General features: G+C 40.3%; 1 protein-coding gene across 1 annotated transcript in view; it reads right to left on the reverse strand.

Moving 5' to 3' along the window:
• Nucleotides 1-1,268: 1,268 nt before the first annotated feature.
• LOC109687846 (uncharacterized) overlaps nucleotides 1,269-25,292 on the reverse strand; it is a 43,343-nt gene continuing 19,319 nt past the window's right edge. Inside the window, exons 6-7 of the mRNA XM_020165976.2 lie at nucleotides 1,630-1,787; nucleotides 1,269-1,547 (exon numbers count right to left, since the gene is read on the reverse strand). Of these exons, the coding sequence (XP_020021565.2) occupies nucleotides 1,269-1,547; nucleotides 1,630-1,787 (437 nt within the window). The remainder of the gene's footprint in view (nucleotides 1,548-1,629; nucleotides 1,788-25,292) is intronic.

The raw sequence follows: 25,292 nt of genomic DNA on the forward strand, positions 1-25,292 counted from the left end.
CACCTGTACAGATTAGGAGTCAAAGAAAAAAAAACACACACTGAAAAAAAATACTGTGGTCTTCTATCAATCACATGGGCTGGGCTTAGGGATGTTGAGAATACCTTCAGGACTGCTCACAGTTTACACTATACACACAGACTTCTGATGATGTCAGCAGTCCAGGCTCAGTGATTACCAAGATTTCAGGGCCAATGGACACTTACTCCCCACCCTGAACACAAGAACTGCTATGAAGACTGTATGTGCAGCATTGTATTATGGCAGGCACATCAGTCAAGTGACATCCTTGTGGTCACATTGATGGCCTGTTACTAAAATACTGTGAGGAAGAAATGTTGGGTAGAAGAAAGTAACAGCCACCCCCAAATAATCCTCTAAAACAGGATGGAGATAAATTTCAAATCAGTGGGTATTATAGACAGAATGTGTGTGAACTAAGGACCTCAAGCTTGGTAGGTTGACAGCTACCACTTGCATATCCCAGGGCCTTTTTTTTTTTTTTTTTAGACATTTTTGTCACATTCAGTCTCAGTTTTTGCCCAGGGAGGCCTGGAACATAATCTTTCTATCGATGCCAATCACAGAACTAGAGTTACAGCTGGGTACACCTGTGGTGACACTTGGCTTATTAGTTCATATGGGGTCTTGCTAACCCTTTGCCATGAATGTCCTCAAACTACAAACCTCCAACCCCCACCTCCCAAATTGCTGAGATTAAAGGCATGAGCCACTGCTTCCAGACCCCCACATTTCTTTCATTTTCCCAAAACCTGACTTAGAGATGAAGATGATAACACAGGTTTCTCTTCTGTATGAATTTTATGATACACTTGAACTGGGCGAGTCTCTCAGGAACACCTCCCATATTCATAAAGTGAGTAAGGAACAGTGGCTGTGAGTGCACAAAAAAATGGCTTAACAGGGTAGGTGTTTATTCCTCATATGTAACATATGAAGGGCACTGGGCCAGTGGTAGAAAGTCCTCTCTTCATTTCTGTTTTAAATCACAGTGATTAAAGACAGCTATGACTCCCATCCCAAATCTGGAAGGACTACAAGGTAATTGTTACATTTCAGACCTCGAAGTAATGTTCACCACATGTGTCCATATCTCCACAGAGAGCTGTGAACTGTTGGCCACAGGAAGTGGAGGCAGAGGAAAGCTTGCCATATGACAGAGGAAAGAAAATGGCTTTTGGGAGACACATAGCTGGTCTGCCATTCAGCATTTTCCCAACATGTAAATTCTTTGAAGGTAGAAACCTTCAAAAGTCTCCACTCTTGTGAGTTGTCTGATGCCTGCTTAGGTACAGCATCCAGCCAAAGGTTTTCTCACATTGATTACACTGATAGAGCTTCTCCCCATAGTTAATTCTCTCATGTTTGGTTAGGTGTGACTTCAAACCAAAGGTTTTTTGACATTGATTACACTGATAGTGCTTCCTCCTAGCGTGAATTCTCTCATGCTGCATGAATTGTGACTTCTGGCAAAAGATTTTTCCACATTTGTTACACTTGTAGAACTTCTCCCCAGTGTGAATTATCTCATGCATGGTGAAGCATGACTTCCAGCCAAAGGTTTGTCCACACTGATTACAATGATAGGGCTTCTCCAGTGTGAATTACCTCATGTCTATTGAGGGTTGACTTCTGGTTAAAGGATTTTCCACACTGACTACACTGATAGGGCTTCTCCCCAGAGTGAATTCTCTCATGCTTGGTGAGGTGTGATTTCTGGACAAAGAATTTCCCGTACTGATTACACTTACAGGGTTTCTCACCAGCACACATCCCCTCAAGCCTACTAGGGAGACATCTGTACTAACATACAGTCAACTCCTTGGACTTCACTTTTAAAGGGCCTGTATTATTTAGAAAGAAATGAGAGGCATGTCCTAATGTAACTCTCTTCATAGTTGGTGTGTTGTTTATACTGATTCCACTTGATTTCCACTTGAGGAAAGTCTATGTTGACTTTCCTCACTGGTATCAATTATGACATCCACTTTCTGGACATCTAAAATGAGAAAAAAGAAAATAACCATGTACATGAAACATATCTAAGCATTTCTATGGAATGTGCATGTGTATATAAAGGAGGTTCTTCTACTGGCATAAGATGTCATAAAAACCACACAGGTATTGGCTTGCAAGTAAATAGTTTTCTTCCTACTGACTTCAAGTAATAAATGACAGTGATAGATTTTACATTGTTGAATGGTTTTTCCTTGCTTCTTTCATTTTATTTCCATGAGGAAGACAGACTAGTCATGATATTCCTTGTAGCGCTTCTCCCCTGCCATTTCTTTCCCCCATTCTTTAACTCTTGTTTTGACAATACCAGGGTCTCCTGCTACTGTTCTCATTATTCTACTTTGAAGGGTGGAAGAATTTTCAGAACCAGCAGCTTACATAATACAAGTGAAGTCCAACAGACTGCCATGTGAGACAGAGTTTTACATCTATATTTGTTTAGCTTTCATTCTTTCTTGAGAATAACTATATGCATCTAGGGAGTTTTTCAAATTTAAAATGTCTTCTTTTCTATTCTATATAAATCAGCTTCCTACAAAGAACTAATTTAACCTCACTGACTCTGTTTCTCAGAAACAAGTTTTTTTCTTCATCTCACCACTCTAGACACCCACCTTTGATGCCCACCATCTTTTAAAAGTGCTTTTCTGGCTCCTCTGAGAACAGCAGCCCAAGCATTCTCCCCACAATTCCTGGTACAGACATCCATGCTTGATAATCAACTTTTCCCGAATGATGTTATCTTGTGCACTGGACTGCCACCTTTCTGTTACTTTCACGTTTCTCCTCATCTTTCTTGTTTATAATGATATCCACTAAGAGAAGATGGATATGCTAACTTCAAACTTCACTCCCAAACAGAGATCTGTGCTCTTATCCTTAAAACTTTCACTTGAGCGTGGGACCAGGAAAGTCCTGGCTCTTCGCCAAATGCAGACCCATATGCTGCATCCTCCATTTTATTGCTGTCTGATACCATGGTTCACAAGGCTAACTCTGGACTTTTCCCATTTTCTTATCAAATCCCATGGTAAACTGCTCTGTAAGTTTGGTAGCTTCAAGCTACCAATTTTCAAATTTGTGCTTCTGAGAGTGATGTAGACTCTCAAATGCTGATCTCCATATTCACATATTATGTATAAAATTTTGCAAACAGGGATTGAATCTCAAGATATGCCCAGGTAAACACTTAATAATCCCACTATGAATGTAGCCCAGTGGTACAATACTTGAACAGCACATTCAAAGCCTTGGGTTCAATCCCCAGCACAGCAAATTCAAACAAACTCCACCCTAGCTAGTCTTCTCTGACCATCCTACCTAAATGATCACATATCAAGTTTCTTTTTCTCACATTGATTAAATATTGCTCATTGTTCTTATTTGACTCCTTAAAATACATTACTTCCTTGTTTTTCTCTCAACACACATAAATTCAATGAAAGAAATATTATTTTGATACTTTCTGTCATCAATATAACTATAAAACTGCCATTGCTTCAAAATTAGCTCAAGTAAGATGTGCTGAAGCATAAATAATTTTTGAATAAATGTCAGACAATATAAGTCCATGAGAAGCCAGGCATGGTGGCAGGCACCATCACTAAGGAGGCAGAAGCAGTAAGATTGAGACTACAAGGCCAGCCAGAGTATATATCAAGAGTCTGTCTCAAAAAAATTTATAAACCATGTGCCAGAGGCTCACAATTCTACCTAAGTAGGAGGGTGAGATCAGGAAGATATTGGTTTGAAGCTAGCCCCAGACAAATAGTTCACAGTACTCCACCTCCAAAAAAAACTCCAGTAAAATGTTCTAGAGGTGTGGCTTAATTGGTGGAGTACCTGCTTTGCAAGTGCCTGCCTGCTTTAGAAGCTCAAAACCCTGAATCAAACCCCAGTCCCATAAAAAAATAATTTTTAATTAAAATAAATTTTAAAAGGTCTTTGAGAATGGAGGGTGAGGTAACTGAGAACACAGAAAATAAATAGCAAATAAAAATATGTAAGAAAAATAGGGCTTAGATTTGGAATAAAGTTAACAGTATACATGTGAGACACCTTCTTGGAGACTGTAATGCACAGGTTTGATGTGTGCAAGTCCACTGTAATCTGGAAGATAACCTGGTGAAATCAGCACAACACAGCCAACATCTGCTGGACTCCATTCTTCATGGCCTCCCCGCCCAGTATGCAGTGACTGACCTGATGGGCTCTGGTTTGGTGGTTCTCTCATCCATGGCTCTGCTCCCTGCTAGAACTTGAAGATCAGCTCAGGTTTGTGATGCCTTGTCCTGTTTGTGGGAAACAACATAGGATTTTGTCAAATGATAGAATTTTTCCCCCCACTATCCCGTTCAGCAATAATGGGCATGTTCTGTACCTGTGCTTCCAGCAAGAGAGATGTTAGCCATAGTGATTATCAAATACTTGAAGTAGGACTACTCTAGTCCTTACAATATATTTTAGTTAGATTCACCCTCCATCATTCTCCATTATCCTCCCTCACCCCATTATTAGAATAGTTTCAACAGATCTCATTGTTCCATTTTCATTCATGAATAAATATTTAAACCATATTCACCCTACTTCAGCCATTCCTTATTCCATATCAAACCTTGGATTTGTTTTTCCTTTCTGTTGTTCAATTTTTTAAAAAAAATTTTGTTTGCTTATGATGGTTATATGGGGAATTTCCCTGTGACATTTCCATATATATATATATATATATTATACCCTGAATGGTTTATCCCCTCCATTATAAATGATGTTATTTGAAGCAAACAAACCCCAGCTTTGGAACTGTGCAATAAAGGGCACATGTGAACTTTTCATAACATACAGTGAACAAATGAATTCTTCAAGGGCTGGAATTGTGCACCTAAATAGTTTTCATATATTTACTAAGAAGACAACACTTGCTCCTCAGGGCACCTCCTGAGGACTACATGACAGTTGCACTCACCTAGGGACATGAGGCATCACCTCCCTGTCCTGGGTCCTCTGAGCATTGTTCAGGTCCCACTTCTCCCAGGTAAAGTCCAGAGCCATTTTCCCAAATGCAGACTCCTAGAACACCATATTTCTTCTCAACTCACCAGCCCTTAGAATATGGAAGTTCTGGCTTCTAAATATGGGAATAGGAATGGGGGGAAAGGATTCTTATATGTATTTTGCAAAAAATGCAGCTAGTTTTGCACTCCGTATGATAAAGGAAAGTCCCAGAAATGTACCACCACTGTAATAATTTATTGAGTACTAAATAGTATTAAAAATATTTTAACAAAGTTTACCTCACACGTCTAAAAAGCATACTTACCCCTAGGGAATAAAGTATAAGTAAAAACCGGCCTGGTGGTACATGGCTATAATCCTAGTATTGAAGATGAGATAGGAGAAGTGTGAGTTCAAGGCCAACTTGGACTACATAGCAAGTTCAATTTTACCTAAAACAAAACAAAACAAACAAAAAAGTGAATAAAATTTTGCTCCTTCAAGGACCTTATGATTTTATATGAAGAACCAATTAAATGTAAATAAAAACCCATAATATGTTAGAGGAATTGATTTAAAGCTTCAGTGTAGATGCAGCCAGGAAGGAGACCATACACTTCTAGTTTGCATGATGAGTCTGCACTTCGTGGAGATGCCTAGGAGGTTTACCCCTTCTATTTGCTAAAAAATATCCTCACAGTTATAAGGCAACAGAAGTCCACTCACAACCCCACACACGACACCCACTACATTAATAACTACACATACCGAAGAGGAAGATAGCCTTGCAACAGGGTTGTAAAACATGGTAAACTGTCAATTAAATGCTGTAACCTCAGACAGAGCTGTGAGGAATTGCTCATTAGAGCCATGCAAAAGTTCAGGACTGAGATGAAAGGCACCATGCAGAGATAAACACCCATTCCTGCCTTCCCTTGTCTCCACTTGTAAATAAACTTTCCAAAGCAGGACTCCCCTGCTGTTCTTATCTAAACCTTAGATCTCTAACCCACTACTAGCCCTACTTTATGGGAGAGCACATTCCTTGTAACCTGATGCCCTGCACTGCCTTTTAAATATCCTGTAAATGCTTTGTTCAGGGCTCAGACACAGGTACACGTCTGGGCCCGCTGGCGTAAAATTAAAACCTGAGTTCTCCACTTCTCTGAGTGTCGCTTGGTTTCTCCTCTGACTATATTGCCACAACATTACTACCTTGTTGAGGTGAATGAAACTGGACCAATATGAGAGATAAACATGATATGGAAGGTACTGAAAAGGATGGGCAAGCTGGGAATGGTGACATGATCCCAGCTTCTTTGAAGGCTGTAGGTAGGAGGTTCACAGTCTCAGACCCTACCAGCCAAAACCACAAGACCTTATCTGAAAAACACAGAGACAAAAATGGATCAGGGCATGGTTCAAATGGCAGAGCACGTGCCTAGCAGAAAGAAGGCTTTGAGTTCAAACACAAGTACAGGGACTTCAAACACTTCAAAGGCTTTGAGTTCAAACACAAGACTGGGACATAGCTGAAGTGTTAGAGTGCCTGCCTAGCAAACACAAGATCCTGAGTTCAAACCCCAGTGCTGCAAAAAGAGAAAACAGAAAAAAAAAAAAAGGGAAATCTGTGAGAACAGATTTATGACCTACTTCAATGTGGTCATCCTCCTTGGAAATTCAAACACAAATACAATAAAAAATCAATAAAATCCTTAAGCACATAGGCAGGTTATGAGAAAATAAAGGACAAAACACACTAATAACAGAAATGGAAAAAGATGTCACTATTTATTCCATGAACATTAAAAGAATAACAGAGGCATACTATGAACAACTCTATGCCCACACATTTGATAGGCTGGGCAAAATGGAACAATTTCATAAAAGACACTATTTATCCAAATTCAGAAGTTAGAAACACACAGTGTGAACATATTTCTATTAAAGGAATTGAGGACTAGGTGGGTGACTCAAGGAGTAAAGAGCATCTGCCTGGCAATAACAGGGCCTTGAGATCAAACCCTAGCACCACTTCTCAAAAACACAAGGAATTCAGAAAACAATGAATAACCCTCCAAATACAGGAAGTACAAGGTCCAGAAGAGTTCACTGGTAAAATCATCCATGCATTACAGAACAAATTCTATCAATTCCCTATAATCTCTTCTAGAAGATAGAAGCATAATCAGTACTTACTAATTTATTCTCCAATGACAGCATTACCCTAACACCAAAACCAAACAAGGCTAGTGGAGTACCTCTACTGGTAGAGCACCTGCCTGGCAAGTGCGAGGCCCTCAGTTCAAATCCCAGTACCACTGGGGAAAAAATACCCAGAAAGCCTCAATATTTGAAAATCAAATACTATACTTTGGAATAGTGGATTCAAAGAAATAGTCACAAGGGAAATGACAATGTATTTGTGGCAAATGTACCCATTGTTACCAATGGTTTTCTGGAAGATTATAGGAACACACATCCTCTCCAATTGTTTCCTCTGTGTTGGAAATGTGAGCCTTGAACCTTGCCCAGCCACTGAGGCTCATGTTTCATTGGTTGGCAAATGGAACATGGCAAAGGTGACACTTGGGGACTTCAGGGGTAAGGCTGAAAGAAGTCATGCAGCCTCACTAGTCTCTCATGGAATATTAATTTTGGGAGAAGCCAGTCACATTGGTGCAGAACCACATGGAAGCAGGTGTGCTTGTGGACAGCCCCAACAAGCCTCAGAAGCACAAGTGCCATTCCACAGTGAGTATTCTCCAACACCAGCAACCATTGGGTTTTCAGATGATCCTCCCCAGTTTTTATTTCACTTCTTCTGTGCCTGAGATGAGCCAGGCACCAGCATCTTCCTAAATCATGGAGTCAAGGCAATAATTGTTTCTAGTCATCACAATTTGAGCTGATTATTTTTCTTTTTAGGCGGCACTAACATTTGAATTCAGGGCCTCACACTTGCTGGGCAGACACTCTGACTACTCCTTTGAACTACTCCACCAGTGCTTTTTTTGTAATCAATTATTTTCAAGGTGGGATGTCAGGAACTATTTGCTAGGGATGGTTTTCGAAACTTCATCCTGACTACTGCCTCCTGAGTAGCCAGGATTACAGATATTTTGCTCAGGCACCCTGGTGAGCAGAGCTTGTACACAGATGGGATAACTAAAATCTGGAATTCAGGAGTGTTGTGGTAATACAAAGCTACAATGTGCAGCGCTGCTGGGAAACCAAGCAGAGGTGTGGCCTGCAGGACTCCTAAGGCAGGCTAGAAGTGAGTCAGGACTCTTGGTGAGGATAAATGTATCACTGAAACCTACAGAAAAAGTCTTGTGGATCACAGACTGGAGAACAGTCAGCAAAATTTCTACCTCTCACAGCACGGAGCCCGGAGCGGAGGCTCACCTTCTCAGGGTCTGCCTGTGGAGACATCTGAGAAGAAGGTGGATAGGACTACCAGCCTCCTCTCTCTGCCCCTAAGAAAAAATGAGTGCTGCAATGTGAACTCTAATGAGTCACTCCCTCAAATAAATCCTCTGTTCCGGAGTGGAAGGGACCTGATATATGACTCTCACAAGCAATATGAGAAAGGTCATTAATGTGACGATTACGTGAAGTCCAAGCTAATCCTAGCACGCTGGGGTTAATCACTGCCTCATGGGTCATGAGGAAGCAAGCAGTCCATGTGCTCTGCGTACAGAGAAGAAAATGTAGGGAACCTCCAGTCACAATCAGTAAGAAGTTAGGCCTTGGAAGATGTCTTCATCCTTGAGGAAATGATTTCTGCCAAAACCTGAATGAGATTGGAAGTAGTGCTCCTTGGTTAGTCTCCAGGTAGAATGCAGCCTGTCTGACACCTCAATTCCACACTTCTGAGATCTGCAGCAGAGGACCTGCCCAAGTCATCTTCAGTCTCCTGACTCACAGACAGAGATAGCAAATCTCTGTCATTTTCAGCTGTTTCTTATGCAACCGGAGAAACAATATGCACTTAAGTATCCCAAAACACACAACTCTAGGGTTGGCTATTTCACCACTCACATTGGCTGTACAGCCTTCTGCCCAGCCACTCTCAGGTCCAACATCTGAGGCCACAATATGCAATCACAAGAGTGTCAACAAACAACAGTGTCTTCTAACAAGAGAACCATGGGTTCCATGTCTACTGTTTTCATATGTGAGAATATTCCCAGACATGCCCCTGAATCCTACTATATCCCTGAAATAAGCTGGAACATGTTCTGGGCACAAAAGGACTCCAGAAGAAAATAATACTCGACGTAATCATAAAAAGAGAAACCAAAATAAATCCCTGAATCACTATGTAGAAGTGGGTAACAAAACTAAATGAAGACTTTGTCAGGACAAGGCATGCTAGTTCGCACCTGTAATCCAGGCTACTTGGGGGGCATCGATGAGAAGGATTGAGGTTTAAGGCCAGCCCTGGGAAAAGAGAGACTCCATATCAATTAAAATAACCCTGTCCTGGTGGCAGCACTTGTGATTCCAGCTACATGAGAAGTAGCAGGTGAGAGGATTGTAGTGGGAGGCCAGCCCTGGGCAAAAAGCAGAGACCCTACTGAAAATAACTAAACCAAAGAGCTGAGGGAATGACTCATGTGGTAGAGAATCTGCCTAGAATTCATGCATGAGGCCATGAGTTCAAATCCCAGTACTGCAACAATAGCAAACAACTTGGTCAAAACAGTGAAGATGGCTGTTGTGAAGTATAACAAATCTGTTAGAGGCTTCTACCAATTTAATATAGTAATTTTATAAGTGATGATAGTCACTGTCACCACCATGGCTACAGACAGTATGCTATTTTATCAAATGCCAAGAAATACTGGAAGAACTGACCTAATTTAATCCTCATACTGACCCTTTGATGCACATTCCATCATTCTATCTTTAACATGAGGAAACAGAAGCCTAGAGAGGAGGAAGGAAGCCATGGGCTAGGTGGTAGAGCCAGGATTTACTGTGTGGTCTCTATTAGTGGGGCTGTGCCCACTGCCCCATCACTGAAAATGCAGGGGTTGCTCAGATGCACAGCACTCAGCACACATGCACAGCTCTACTGCTACCCCATGGAGCATGGGGACTAAGAATGAAGGGAGAAATTCACTTCCAGACATTGCTGTTCACTGAATAGGGTGAAACCAGTACTGCTGATCACAGCTGTGTAAGCTGATTCATGCATAAGCTGTTAACAATTATGTGGGTAACTTTTTGAATTCTATGAAAATACTGTTTCTTTTAGACCCACTGGCTGGCATATGTTAGCTGCAGAATATAGGGTCAAATCACTTTCTTAAAAATTTGGAGGCAGGTGCAGTGGTACATTTCTGTAAACTCAGGACTTAGGAAGCTGAGGCAGGAGGAGGTCTGAGAACCTGGGCTTCAGCATGTCTCAAGAAGATAATAAAAAGGTAACAATGGCAATATAAATTTATAGCACAAGATTTTCTACTTCTATACTTAATAAGATACAAAGCTAGAGTGACATTTCATCATAACGGGCATGGTTTGGGTATGCTATATCCCCCAAAAGGTTAAACGTGAACAGGATGACTCAGGAACACCTCCCATATTCATAAAGTAAGCAACAGTGGCTGTGGTGCTGAAATGCACAGACCACACATAAAATGAATCAACAGATTAGTTGTTTATTTCTCACAAGTAACAAATGGAAGGTATTAGGCCAGGGGTAGAAAGTCCTCTGTTCTCTTCAATTCTGCTTTAAATAACCATAACTGAAGACACCTATGGCTCCCATCCGGAGTTTGGGAGGACTGCAAGGTCAATTGTTACATTACTGGCTTGGATAATGTTCATCATTTGTGTCTTTATCTCCACAGAGAGCTGTGAACAATTGGCCACAGTAAGAGAGGCACAGAAGAGCTTGCTGTATCACAGAGAAAAGAAAATGGCTTTTGGAGGACACATAGCTTGTCTCTGCCATACAGGAATTTTCTCTTGATGTCAATTCTCTGAATCTTTCTGAGGTTTGAATTTTGAGAAAGCTCTTCTACCTTCAAAAGGCTCCTCTCTTGTGAGTTGTCTAATGACTACCGAGGTGTGACTTCCGATGAAAGGATTTTCCACATTGAGTACAATGACAGGGTTTCTCCCCAGGGTTAATGCTCTCATGCATAATGAGGTTTGACTTCTGCACCAAGTGTTTTCCATACTGATTTCACTGATAGGGTTTCTCACCAGCATACATCCCCTCAGGCCTACTGGGAAGATGCGTGTTCTGATGTACATTCAATTCCTCAGGCTTCACTCCTACAGGAACTGCATTTGTTACAATCAAATTTGAAATATGGTTGTAACTCAAATGAAAGGCATGTCCTAACATAACTTTCCCCTTAGTTGGTGCATTATTCTTAGTGATTCCAGCTTTCCACAAGTTTCTGACTTGACTTTCCTCACTGGTCTCAATTTCATCCACATTCTGGAAATCTAAAATGAGAAAAACAAAATAACCATATACATGAAATACATCTAAGCATTTCTATGAAATGTGCAGGAAGAAGATTCTCCTACTGGCATAAGATTTTATAAAAATCACAACAGGTTTTGGCTTCTTAAGTAAATAGTTTTCTTCCTACTGACTTAATGTAATAAATGACACTGACGGATTTCTGTTTTTCCTTGCTTCTTTAATTTTTATTCCATGAGAAAGTGTTTGGTTAAAATATTCACTGACAGGCAATCATGCTTTTCCATGGAGTGCTTCTCCCCTGCCATTTCTTCCCCCAACTCTTTTACTCTATCATTTTGACAACACTGGGGTCTCCCACTCTTGTTCTTCTCATTATTATTCTACTTTGAAGGTTCAAGAATTTTCAGGACCAGCTACTTACAGAATACAAGTGAGGTCCAACTGACTACCACTTAAAGAGAAGCAGGGCTTTGTGACAGAGTTTTGCATCTATGTTTATTTAGTTTTTGTTCTCACCTCAGGAAGAACTATAGGCATCTAGGGAGTTTTTCACCCATGAAATCTTTTTTCCAACTCTAGATGAAAATACCCTTCTACAAAGTCCTAATTTAACCTCCCTTGCTCTTCTTCTCAGAAACTTAAGTTTTTTCTTCATCCCATCATCCAGGACATCTACCTTTCAATCTCACCATGTTTATAAAGTATTTATCTGGCTCATTCTGAGATCAACAGCCCCAGCATTCTCCCCACAATTCCTGGTACAGACACCCATGCTTGATAGTCAACTTCTCCCGAATGATGTTATCCTGTGCACTGGACTTTCAGCTTTCTCCCACTTTCATAGAAAATGGAGTCTTCTCAACATTTCTCCTCCTATTTCTTATTTATAATGATATCCACTAAGAGAACATGGAAATGCTAACTTCACCTTCCACTCCCAAACAGAAATCTGAGCTCTTGAACATGAAACCCTTGGTTCACTTGGCCTTGGGGTGAAGAATGTTCTGGCTCTTCCCCAAATCCAGGCCCATATTCTGGATCCCCCATTTTAATGGTGTCTGACCCCATGGTTCACAAGGCTAACTCTGGACTTTTCTCATTTTCTTATCAAATCCCCAGGTGACCTGCTCTGTGAGTTTAAATACCAGCTTCAAGCTACCAATTTCCAAATTTGTCCTTCCAAGAGTGATGAAGACTCTTAAATGTAGATCTTCACATTCACTTATTATGTGTAAAATTTTGAAAATAGGAACTCAGGAACTGAAACTCAAACTATGTCAAGGTAAAAACTTAATCATCCCACTAAGAATGTAGCCCAGTGGTAAGTACTTGATTAGCACACTGGTTCAATCCCCAGTACAGTGAATTCAAACAAACAAACTCCAACTAAGACTGTTTTCTCTCATCATGCTTCCTAAATGATCATAACTCATATTTCTTTTTCTCACTTTAATGAGATATTCCTCATGGCTCTTATTTGACTCCTTAAAATACATTATTGTTCTCTCAATACACTATGAATACTATGATATTACTTTGGTAATTTCTATCATTAATACAACTATAAAATTGCCACTGTTTAAAACTGGTTCCAGAAGGATGTGCTGAAGCATAAATAATTTTTGAAGAAATGTCAGACAATACAAGTCCATGAAAAGCCAGGTATGGTGGCAGGCACCTGTAATCCCATCCCTAAGGAGGCAAAAGCAGGAAGATCAAGACTACAAGGCAAGCCCATGCTAGTCTGTCTCAAAACTTTTTTTAAACCAGGTGCCAAAGGCTCACACCTGTAGTAATCCTAGTTACATCAGAGGCCGAGATTGGGAAGACCCTGGCTCAAAGCCTGCCCCAGGCTTTGTCACATAGGGTTTTCCTTCTCTCTCTCTTTTTTTTTTTTGGAGGTACTGGGGTTTGAATTCAGGACCTCATGCTTGCTAAGCAGGTGTTCTACCACTTGGCCACTCTGCCAACCCTTCCTCTATTATTCAATATGATTTTGGAATTATTAGCCAGAGTAATTAAGACAGGAGCAAGAAATAAAATGAATTCAAATAGGGAAGGAAGGAGTCCAACTCTCTCTATTTGTAGATGATATAATCTTATACTTAAAAGATTCCAGAAGTTCCCCCCAAAAGCTCTTAGAAATTATAAAGCACTTCTGGCAATGTAGCCATATGCAAAATCAATGTACAAAAATCAGTAGCTATTCTATTTACCAACAATGAACACACTGAAAAACAAATCAGGGAAATAATCCCATTTACAATAACCTTAAAAAAATACCTACCAATAAATTTAATGAAAGACCTATTGAATGAGAACTATAAATCAGTGAAGAAAGAAATAAAGCAAGACATCAGAAAGATGGAAAGATCTCCCATGGTTGTGATTGGCAGAATCAATATTGTGGAAATGGCTAGACTATCAAAAGCAATGTACAAGAATAATGTAATTCTCATTACATTGACAGAAAAAAATCAATCCTAAATCACAAAAGACCTCAAATAGCCAAAGAAATTCAGAGCAAAATGTCTAACTCTGGAGGTATCACAATACCTGTCCTCAAACTACAAAGCCACAGCAATAAAAACAACATGGTATTGGCTCAAAAACAGACACAAAGACCAGTGGAACAGAATAAAAAACCCAGGCATAAATCCATGTATTTACCATCAACTGGTCTTTGATAAGAGCCTAAACAATTGTGGCTGGGTAAACTGGATATCCACATGTAGAAGTCTGAAAGTAAAACCCTGTCTTTCATCCTATACCAATATTAATTCAGAGTGGATCAAAGATCTTAACACAAGGCCTGAAATGTTGAAACAACTACAGGAAAAAGAGCAAGGAATCCACTGGAACATATAGGAATAGGCAACATATCCTAAATACAACTCCAATGGCTCAGCAACAAGAGAAAAGATGGATAAGTGGGACTGCATCAAATTAATGCTTCTACACAGAAAAAGAAACAGTTACTAGACTGAAGAGACAGCCTACATAATGGAAATAAATCTTTGCCAGCTACTCATCTGATAAAAACAGACTTTATTGGGGGAGGATCAAAAAACTAAAATCCCAAAGAATCAACAATCCAATGAAGAAATAGACATTATTCACAGGAAGAGGTACAAATGGCCAATAAATAAATACTCAGTGTACAACTTCCCTGGCCATAAAAGAAATGCAAATCAAAACTACACTAATTTCATCTCCCCCAGTTCCCCAGTAGGAATGACTATCTTCAAGAACACAGAAAACAAATTTTGGCAAGAATGCAGGGAAACAGGAACACTCATACACTGTTGGTAGGAATGTAAATTAGTACAACCCATTATAGAAAACAGTATACTGATTCCTTAAAAAACTAAAAATAGAACTACCATATCCTAGCTCTTTAGGAGGCAGAAATCAGGAAGCTCACACTTCCAGTCAAACCCAGACAAAAGAGTTCATGAGATCCTGTATCTAAAATCCCCAGCACACACAAAAAAGGCTGATGGATTGCCTCAAGCAGTAGAATGCCTGCCTAGCAAGCATGAGGCCTGAGTTCAAACCCTAGTGCCACCAGGAAAAAATGAAAATGTGGTAAACATGGAGTACTACTCAGCCAGAAGAATGAAATTATGCTGTTTGGAGGTAAACACATGGAATTGGAGGACATATGTTAAGTGAAGTTAGCAAGGTTCAGAAACACAAAGGCCACATGTTTTTGCTCATATGTGGAAGATAGATCCAAAAGATGAATGTATAGATAAAACCAAAGATGATCACATACACATTTATATGTCTAACATGTTTGTAATAATGAAACTATGCTGTGGAACTTAGGGAGGAGGGAAAGGAAAAGAGAATGACACAGAGTCAAGAATATTGAAACAATTACATCTCTGCATGTAGAGGACATAAAGATATATACTGAAAGCTACTGAATGCCAGAGGATAGGAAAAGTGTAAAGGAGAATAATGGGGTGGGGTAGTAATGACCAAAGTAAATTATACTCACCCATTTGAACAATGTCCTTTGAAATTAAATATAAAGGACAGGACTGTAAAATATGTCCTGGGGGAAGGGATATTGTGGGAGAGAGGAAGGAAAGTGCTGTAGATGAAGGAGGATGAGTAGGGTCAAGGTGCTTTGTATACATCTAAGAAACAGAACAAAGACACCTGCTGTAATTGTTTTAAGTGGAGTAGGGAGGGGAAAAGAAGAAGAAACCTACAAATGTTGAATGTAAGGTTATCCAGAATTGTCACAATGAATCTCCCCTGTACAATTAATGTATGCCAACTAAAATGAAAAAAAATAGAAGTAGCTTGCACACAAGTGGTAGAGAGAAACAATTTTCATGGGCATGCTTGATGCTATCCTGGGTTTGGTGAGTGGTGTTGAGTTTCATGGGGATTTTTAATATACAACAAGTAATATCTTGCAGTGATTTGAAAAATGATAAGAACATACAAAAAAGCTTAGTAAGTTAGGATTTACATTTGCAAAAGCATGTTAACAAATATTAAGTGTTACATTTGTATTTTGAACATTATTCATAAATATGAAATGTAAAACATCTAATGTTAACACTGTTCTCTGAAGCCTGACTCACATTTAGATGGTATTTTATATCACATAGAAATAACTTTTAAAGTTCTCCCAATGCTTATACTATGTATTATTATACCTTACCAAAATCTTCATGATATTTAAAAGGCTGATAAATAAAAGTAGTTTTTCTTTTCTTGGATATCCTAAAACATGCCAGTAAAGACTACCCTGCAAGGTTTCAGGGCATGGGTATAAATAGAGCACCCAAGCATATGTTTTAACACAGTTAGGATCATTTCATTTCTGCTTATGCCAGGAGCACCTTTAACTTTTAGATATTTAAAAATAAAATACCCTAAGCAAACAGAAAACACTTGAACTTGAAATAGGCAGAGTGAAGGTTTCAGAGGCTGAGAGTGGGAGAGGCAGGGAGCTTGGGAGGGAGGAGATGTGGGTCAAAGGGTCAGACAAGAGGCCAAACAGAGCTGGGGGACCGTGAATCCTATCCTGTGTAGTTCCAACTCACTGAGAGGACTTTTCATGTGTCTCCCTGCATTTTAAGCAGAAGAATTCAGGATGCCATGCATCCTGATGTCATGCTGTATGAGATGGGCAAAGTGTGACAGAAACACCTACAGGAGGCAGCTAGGCAGAAAGTTGATGCTGCTGTGAACACTCAACAAAGAGGACTCAGTCCTCAGCATGAGGGAAGGGTGCAAATGCACATGGACAAGATGACATCCCACTCCACCCCACCTGGGGATGAGAAGCCAAGCCTCACCTGAGGGGAAAATCAGACCCTCTTTTCTTTCACACATCTGCTCTGTACTTATAAATTTCTATTTCTCACAAGTCACATAGTCAATTGATTTTCCGGAATGATGATCACAGGTCTTCCACTGTCTTGTACGCTCTTTGTGCAGGCTTCATTAGAGCAGTGGGCATGATGCAGTAATGGGAATTATCCAAAAGCCCAAGAGAAAAGTCATTTCAGACAATCTGTGTCACCCCAACAGCAGCTACTGATTGACAGTGCTTTTGAATGGACAAGGCTCTGAGCTCCTTCATGGCAGAAAATGTAGACCTGGTGTTCAGTGACCTTCAGATGCTGGTGTCACGAGGCTACCATTTTCAGAAGGACCATCAAGAATGTTAGATGCAGTGTTCTGTTCTAATTCTGCCAGAAATCTGCAATCGCATGATGATGTCCTGTGATCACACTCTGTTGGGAGTCAAAGATGTGGTATGGTTATGGTCTCCGGAACTCTACTCTAGCATACAAGGCGTTTACTTTTTCCATGATGACATCTTTCCTTTGTAGAGCTGGTCCGAGGTTCTGAGAGGTGATGAGAGAGCCAGATATTTTGGGATTCAGAGGAGGATGAGTGGCAAGAGAAAGAAGGCCAGACACCTGTCATCATCACAAAGGTGCTGCCCTGACATTACTGGTAACAGAGACACATCTACCCCTGGAAGAGTTTAGGTGCTCCCACTGAGGTAGAATTTCTAGCAAGGACTATGAGGTAGAATAAACTTCTCATGCATGTACTGGTACCCAGGAAGCAAAGAGAAAGCTGAGTGTTATAACAAGGACCTTCCCTCAAACCCCTTAAGCTCTGAATCAATGAGTGGATTAATCCATTTGTGAGGTGAGGGCCCTGATATCCCACTCATCTAACAAAAGCTCCATCTCTGACTCTGGTGCATTGAGGGCCAAGCCTACCAAAGATGAATGTTTGGGGGCATTTATCATCCACACCATAACACTGAATCTCTACCCCTGAAGGTTCAAGACCATCTCACAATGGAAAATACATTCAGTCCATCTGCAAGAGTTACCATAGTCTTAACAGTTCTGGAGTTGCTCAAAATTTCAGCATCTCCTCTGAGACCCAATGCAAACACAGCTGTGAAAACCCAGAGAAACAAAAAGAAAGTTACATATTTCAAGGTATAGTGGTTCACAGGTAAATGTTTTCATTCCAAAAGAGAAGAACAGGAAAATGTCAGGAAAAATCAGACCAAAGCAAGACCAAAAGCAAACATGGCAAATAAGCAAGAAACCCTATGGGATGAGACCCAGCCTCCGGGACACCTGGTGCTGTGATCTGAACGCCAAAGATCTCATGCAGTCCTGTTCCTACAACTTTGAATAGTACAACCAAGATGGCTGCCCTTGGGTTGGCTGTGCTCCCTGCCTGTGGCCTTCCCTCTGCCTATCATTCACCTTTGTGGCAAGTGACCTCCCAGAATCTCGATGGCTGCTTGGGTTCACTCTCACAGCTTCACACCTTGACCTCTCAATGGCTGCCTGCAGAGACTCCAACCCTACTATATACTGATTGACCTCCTAGGCTTTCCTTTAAAATCTTGATAGAAGCCTCTATGACCTCATATTTCTTGCATTCTGCAGACCTAAAAGCAAGCATCAGGTGGAGGATGCCAAAGTCGGCCACGAACTTACTGGTTCTGAACAGCCTGGGCTCACTTGAGCCATAGCTTCAGCAACCTCTGAGTACCTAGATGGCTGACCATGTAGGGAAATTAATTCCAGGGAGATAATTTCCTAGGTGGTTAGGGATAGCAGAAAACCTCAGAGCTCTTCTCACACAAAAGTCTCTGAAAGAGCGAGGCACTTATGGCTCACACCCATAATCCTAACTATGTGAGAGGCTGTGATCAGGTGGATTAGGGTTTGAGACCCACCAGGGCAAGTAGTTCTCAAGACCCCATTTCCAATATGCCCAGAGTAAATGGACTGGAGGTGTGACTCAAGCAGTAAAGTTTTAGGTGTAGACCATCTGGGTTGTTTCCATAGCTTGGCTATTGTGAACAGGGCTGCAATGAACATTCTTATACAGGTGTCTTGATTGTATCCTGAGTTACATTCCCTGGGGTAGATTCCAGGAGTGGCATCACTGAATCATATGGAAGTTCTATCTTTAGCTTTTTGAGGAATCTTCATGCCACTTTCCATCATGGTTGTACTAATTTACATTGCCACCAACAGTGTATAAGCATTCCTGTTTTGCCACATCATTGCCAGCATTTTTTGTTATTGACCTTGAATATGGCCGTTCTAAGTTTGATGAGATGAAATCTAAGTATCGTGTTCATTTGCATCTCTTTTATAATCAGAGAAGTTGAATACTTCTTCATGTACTTACTGGCCATTTGTATGTCTTCCTTTGAGAATTCCCTGTTTAGTTCATGTGCTCATTTCTTCATTGGGATGTTGATTCATTGGGGGTTGAATTTATTGAGTTTCCCGTAGATTCTGGAATTTAGTCTCTTTATAGGATTGATAGCTGGATAATATTTTCTCCCATTCTGTGGACTGTCTCTTGAGTCAAGTGACTGTTTCTTTTGCTGTGCAGACGCTCTTTAGTTTGATGCAGTCTCATTTGTTCATTGTTTCTCATAGATGTCGAGCTTTTCAATTCTTCTTAGGAAGTCATTCCCTATAGCTACATGTTCCAGTGTATTTTCTACTATTTCTTGGAGTTGTTTCAAAGTTTCAGGCCTTCTATTAAAGTCTTTGATCCACTTTGAGTTGATTTTGGTACAGGATGAAAGGCAGGGATCTAGTTTCAGTTTTCTATATCTGGTTTTCCCAACAACATAGGTTTAAATGACTGACTTTTCTCCATTGTGTGTTTGGCTCCTTTGTCAAAGATCAGTTGGCTGTAGATTAGTGGGTTTATGGCTGAGTCGTCTATTTTGAGGCATTGCTCTTCCTGTTTTTGTGCCAATACCGTGGTGTTTTTGTGGTTATGGCTCTGTAGTTTGAAGTCAGATAATGTGATGCCTTCAGCATTGTACTTTTTGCTCAGAATTGCTTTGGCTATTTGAGGTCTTTTGTGTTTCATATATATTTCAGGATGGATTTTTCTAATTCTGTGCAGCATATCATTGGAATTTTGATAGGGATTGCATTGAATACATAGATGACTTTTGGTAGTATGTCCATTTTCAAAATGCTGATTCTACCAATCCATGAGCATGGGAGATCCTTCCATCTCCTCATGTTTTCTTCAATTTCTCTCTTCAGTGGTTTTTAGTTTGCCTTCAATTCCAAGGTACTTCATTGTTTTTCAGGCTATTGTACGTGGGATGGATTCTATGATTTCTTTCTTAGTCTGTTCGTTGTTGGTATATAGGAAGGATACTGATTTCTGAATGTTAATTTTGTATACTGGTACTTTGCCCAAGGCCTTTTATATATACAATCATGTCATCTGCAAATAGGGATAATTTGACATCTTCATTCCGTACTTGAATCATTTTATTTCTTGCTATTGTCTTATTGCTCTGGCTAGGAGTTTCAGAACTATATTGAATAGGAGTGGGGAAAATGGGAATCCCTGTCTCATATTCATTATTCTCCACTGAGTATAATGTCAGCTATAGGTATGTCATATATAACCTTTATTATGTTGAGAAATATTCCTTCTATTCCTAGTTTCTTCAGAGCTTTTATCAAGAAAGGTGTTGAATATTGTCAAAGACTTTTTCTGCATCTATTGAGTGGAGCATGTTGTTTTTGTCCTTGCCTCTGTTTATATGCTGTTATTACATTTATGGGTTTATGTATTTTGAGCCATCTTTGCATCTCTGGAATGAAACCATCTTGTTCATGGTGTATGATCTTTTTGATTTGCTGTTGAATTCTGTTTGCAAGTATTTTGTTGAGAATATGTGTCTATGTTCATTAAAGATATTGGTGTATAAGTCTCTGTTCTGGTTGTATCTTTGTTGGGTTTTGAAATGAGTGTAATGCTGGGAATCAGTTTGGTATAGCCTTCCCTTTCTATGCCCTGGAAAACATAGATGAATATTGGTATTAGCTCAACTTTAAAGGTTTGGTAAAATTTGGCCATGAACCCAACAGGACCTGGGCTATTCTTTGTGGGAGGATCTTTCTTACTGCTTCAATTTCATTGCTTATAATAGGTCTATTTAGTTGAGTTCAAATCTCAGTCCCTCCTCCTACCCCTTGAAAACAGTCCTTGAAGGAGTTCATAGCTTCAGACCCTTGAGTTTGGCTGGGTGGGGTTTTGCTGATTCTATAGAATAGAAAAGCAAGAAAAAAAATCAGTAACACTAAATGTTGATTCTTTGACAAAAATTAACAAACTTGACAAACCAATAGCTATAGTAGCAAACAAGAAAACTAGAATTTGAAACTAAAGTAGGACCATTACTATCAACATTTCAGTAATAAAAAGGATTATGAGTACTATACAGAAGTGCATGCCAGCACCATGCAATTGAGTACTATTCAGCCATAAGCAGGAATGGGCACTGATAGGTGCAAGAACGTGGACAAACCTTGTGGATTATGATTCTACTGATAAGACACAGAATTTGTAGATAGGCATTAGCCGTTACTAGGAGCGAGTGGAGAGGGAAATGGGGAGGTGGTATTTCATGCAAACAGAGTTTCTACTTGGGTGATAATAGAACCAGTGGTGCTTCTCTTTAGGGAACTGAAAAACTGCTCCCTGGATGCCAAACGTCCTGGAAACTCTCATGGTTGAAACCATTCAATATATTCCCCAGTGCTTTATTTATTCCCAAAATACTCTGCCAGAGCTGTCCAGCCTAGACCTTTCTACTTCCTGCCTTCACGTGCTCCTCTAAGCAAATGCTTTAGTTCTACAGAGTTAATTCTCAGGAGATCCTATTTATTTGCCATTGAAAAGCAATATGATGTAGAAGCATATCACAGCGTAGCACATGTTGACTGCTTTTCACTGCTGTGTGGAATTGCCTACTCCTTTATGTTCACTTTATCGATGCTAAACCTGCAATGTAAGGTGTGCATACACTTAGAATTGTCATAGAAGCATGACTGGTGGAATCTTTTACCACTCCTTTATAGATTTGGGACAACCTCTAAAAATGCTTTGTACTTTAAAACCAACTCTGGCTGGAACAGGTATAGGTATTCTAACTTACTTGTAGTTTTTCTTTCCATAAGATACACCTAAGCATTTATTTCCCTTCTTTGTGTACTCATTTAAAGTCTCTATCTCATAATCAGCATTTGAGAAATATCAGGGAGTGTGAACAGAGCATGGGCTGTCCCCAGTGAGCAGTGGTGGAGGTGGCAAAATCATGACTTTGTTCTAGGATGGGAATTGGGGCCTGATCAATTGTAGCCAGAACCTCCTGCACTGTATTTATAGTGTGGTCTTCCAGGAAAGGCCACGATACCTGGGTAAGTGATCCACTCCAAGCAGTACACACTGAGGTCTAAGATCAATGCAAATCCAATCAGAATTCAGAAAAGGCTTGTGGGAAGGAAGTCAACACAGGTCTTCAGTGAGATAATGAATAAATATCTTTGGTCATAAAGAAAAAAATTCACTCTACAACATAAGAGTGCAAACCTACTGTAATTTTAAAACATTAACAAAAAAGATGTCAGACACAGGGCAAATTCTGTAAAGGCAGGACTAATTACAAACAGAAGTGACCCACCTGTACAGACAAAGCCAAAGAAAAAAACCACACACTGAAAAAAAAAAAAAAACCAAAAAACAAAACAGTGGTCTTCTATCAATCACATAGGCTGGCCTCAGGGAAGTTCAGAAGACCTGGGCCTTTAGGCCTTCAGTACCCACTGCTCACAGCTTCACTGTACCATATAAACACAGACTCCTGATGGTGTGAGAAGCTCCAGGTCCACACACAAAGTCAGTGATTACCAAGATTTCAGGGCCAAAGGACACTTACTCCCCACCATGGGTACAAGACCTGCTATGAAGAGCACTCATGCAGCTTATTATGGCTGTCACACCAGGTTCACATCCCTGTGGTCACACTAGTGGCTTGTTACTAAAATATTGTGGGGAAGAAATGTTGGGTAGATGAAAGTAACAGCCACCCCAAGTAATCTTCTAAAATGATGGAGATTGAATTCCAAATCAGCGGATATTGTGGACAGAATATATGTATTTTCCCTAAATTCCCATGAGACCCTAATTGCCAATGAGACCACATTGTACACAGGGAGCTTAACATGACTTAGGTCAAATGAGGCCCCAGTACAGGGGTCTAGGATCACAGCACTGCTGTTCTTACAAAAGGAAGAGACACCAAAGTGTTCTCTCTCATCAGAACAGTGGGAATGTCACATGAAGGCACAGGGGAAAAAGGGTGGGTGCCTGAGTGAAAGCCTTTTCCAGGAATAAACCCGTCAGTCTGTGTATCATGCACTTTTGACATCTGACCGATGAGAACATGCACATCTCATTTGGGTTGATATAGCTAAGTTGAAAAACTCACCTGGCACATGGGAGGCCCTGGGCTCCATCCATACCTATAGATTAAATCTTATAGATTGTGTGCTGCTGGGCTCTCAGTTGCCCATCACACACACACACACTGCCACACACTGGGTAAACTATAAAGAACTGGTTTACTTTGGTCTACAGTTCTGTTGCGGCAAGATGGAGGGGGACATATGGCAGTGGCCTCCTTGGTATTAGACTGATGCAGGGCAACACATGAGACAGACAGCCGGTATCTATGTGTGTCTCCTCTGGTCTCTCTACTCCATATAAATCCATGAGAATTCAGTCATGGTGGTTCTTCCTCAATGACTTCATCTAATCCCAAATCAGTTTCTGAAGGCACCACCTCTACAGACCATAGTTGGGCTAAGTTTTTATTATGTTAATAACTCATAAAGATGATTAAATTTCAACACACAAAATCTTGGGGGACCACAGAATTGTGCTATTTTATTATGGCAATCTGAGAAGCAAATGAGAGCAGGTGAGGAATAAATTAGACCCTCAGAAGTAGTACAGGGAATAAAGATTAGAGGAAAGCTAGGTATTCAGCTCACACCAACTGTTGTCAAGCAATACGATACAGAGCTATCGGTGGACTTGTTTTTTCCTTGTTTGTGCTTCTGGGTTTGAACTCAGGACCTACACCTTGAGGCACTACCCAAGCCCCTTTGTGATGGGTTCAATCCCAAGTAGCAAAAACAGCAACAAAAAAGTGTCAGTGTACAAACAATATACAAACACATTTGTTTCAAACAATGGATGAAATAATTTGGCTCTTGGAGCGATCCTGGATAAAACAATAGCCATCTTTGAACATGTCTTGAAAAGTAGCATTTCTGCACTGGAAATGCAATCTTCAATATCTCCAAACTGAATGAATGTTATGAAGTTAAAACGAAGATTTTCAGAGATAGAAATCCACATCACTGTTCTAAAGACAAGTAACTGTTTTCCATATGCCCTACTGCAAACTCTTAACGAATCACACCCTCAAATAAATTCTCTGTCCCAAAGTGTGGAAGTACCAGATATATAGCTCTCATAAACAATAAGAGAAACATGCAGCAATGTGACTTGCATGATGACATGAAGTCCAAGCCGATCTCTTTCACACTGGAGTGAAACCCTACCCCATGGGTCATGAGGCAGCAAGCAGTCCATGTGCTCTGCCTACTGAGAAGGAACCATGAGCAGCCTCCAGTCAAATTTAGAAAGAAATCAGGCCCTTGGACTATGTTGTCGATGAAATGATTTATGCTAAAAATAAGGTTGGAAGTAGTGCCCTTCAGTTAATCTCCAGTTGGAATGCAGGCCAGCTGACACCTTGATTTCACACTTCTGAGTTCAGCAGTAGAGGACCTGCCCAAGTCATTTTCAGTCTCTTGACTCACAGAGACAGATAGTAAATCCCTGTCATTTTCAGCTAAGTTGCTGGCTATTTCTAATGCAACAGGAGAAACCCAATACCATTTAAATATCCGAAAACAGAGAAACTGCAGATGGGCTATTACAGTTGTCTTCACATCATCATTCATGTTGGGTGTACAGACCTCTGACCAGCCACTCTCTGTGCCAAATATGAGGCCACAATATGCAACCACAAGAATGTCAACAAATAGCAGTGTCTTCCAACAGGAGAGCCATGTGTTACATGTCTACTGTTTTCCTTCATGAGAACATTCCCAGACATGCCTCCGGATTTTGTTATATCCCTGAACAGAGCTGAGATATGGACTGAGAACAAAAGGACTCCTAAAGAATTACTGAAGTTAGTCATAAAAAGAAAAACCAAAATAAATCCCTGAATCACTGTGTAGAAGTGGGTAACAAAACGAAGTCAAGACATTGTCAAGCCAGCGATGGTGGGTCACACCTGCAACTGCAGCTACTTGGAAGGCAGAGATCAGGACTGAGATTTATGGCCAGCCAGGGAAAAAAACAAGTCCACCTCAATTAATAAGCC

Source organism: Castor canadensis, chromosome 16 (assembly GCF_047511655.1).
Source record: "Castor canadensis chromosome 16, mCasCan1.hap1v2, whole genome shotgun sequence".
Lineage (NCBI taxonomy): Eukaryota > Metazoa > Chordata > Mammalia > Rodentia > Castoridae > Castor > Castor canadensis.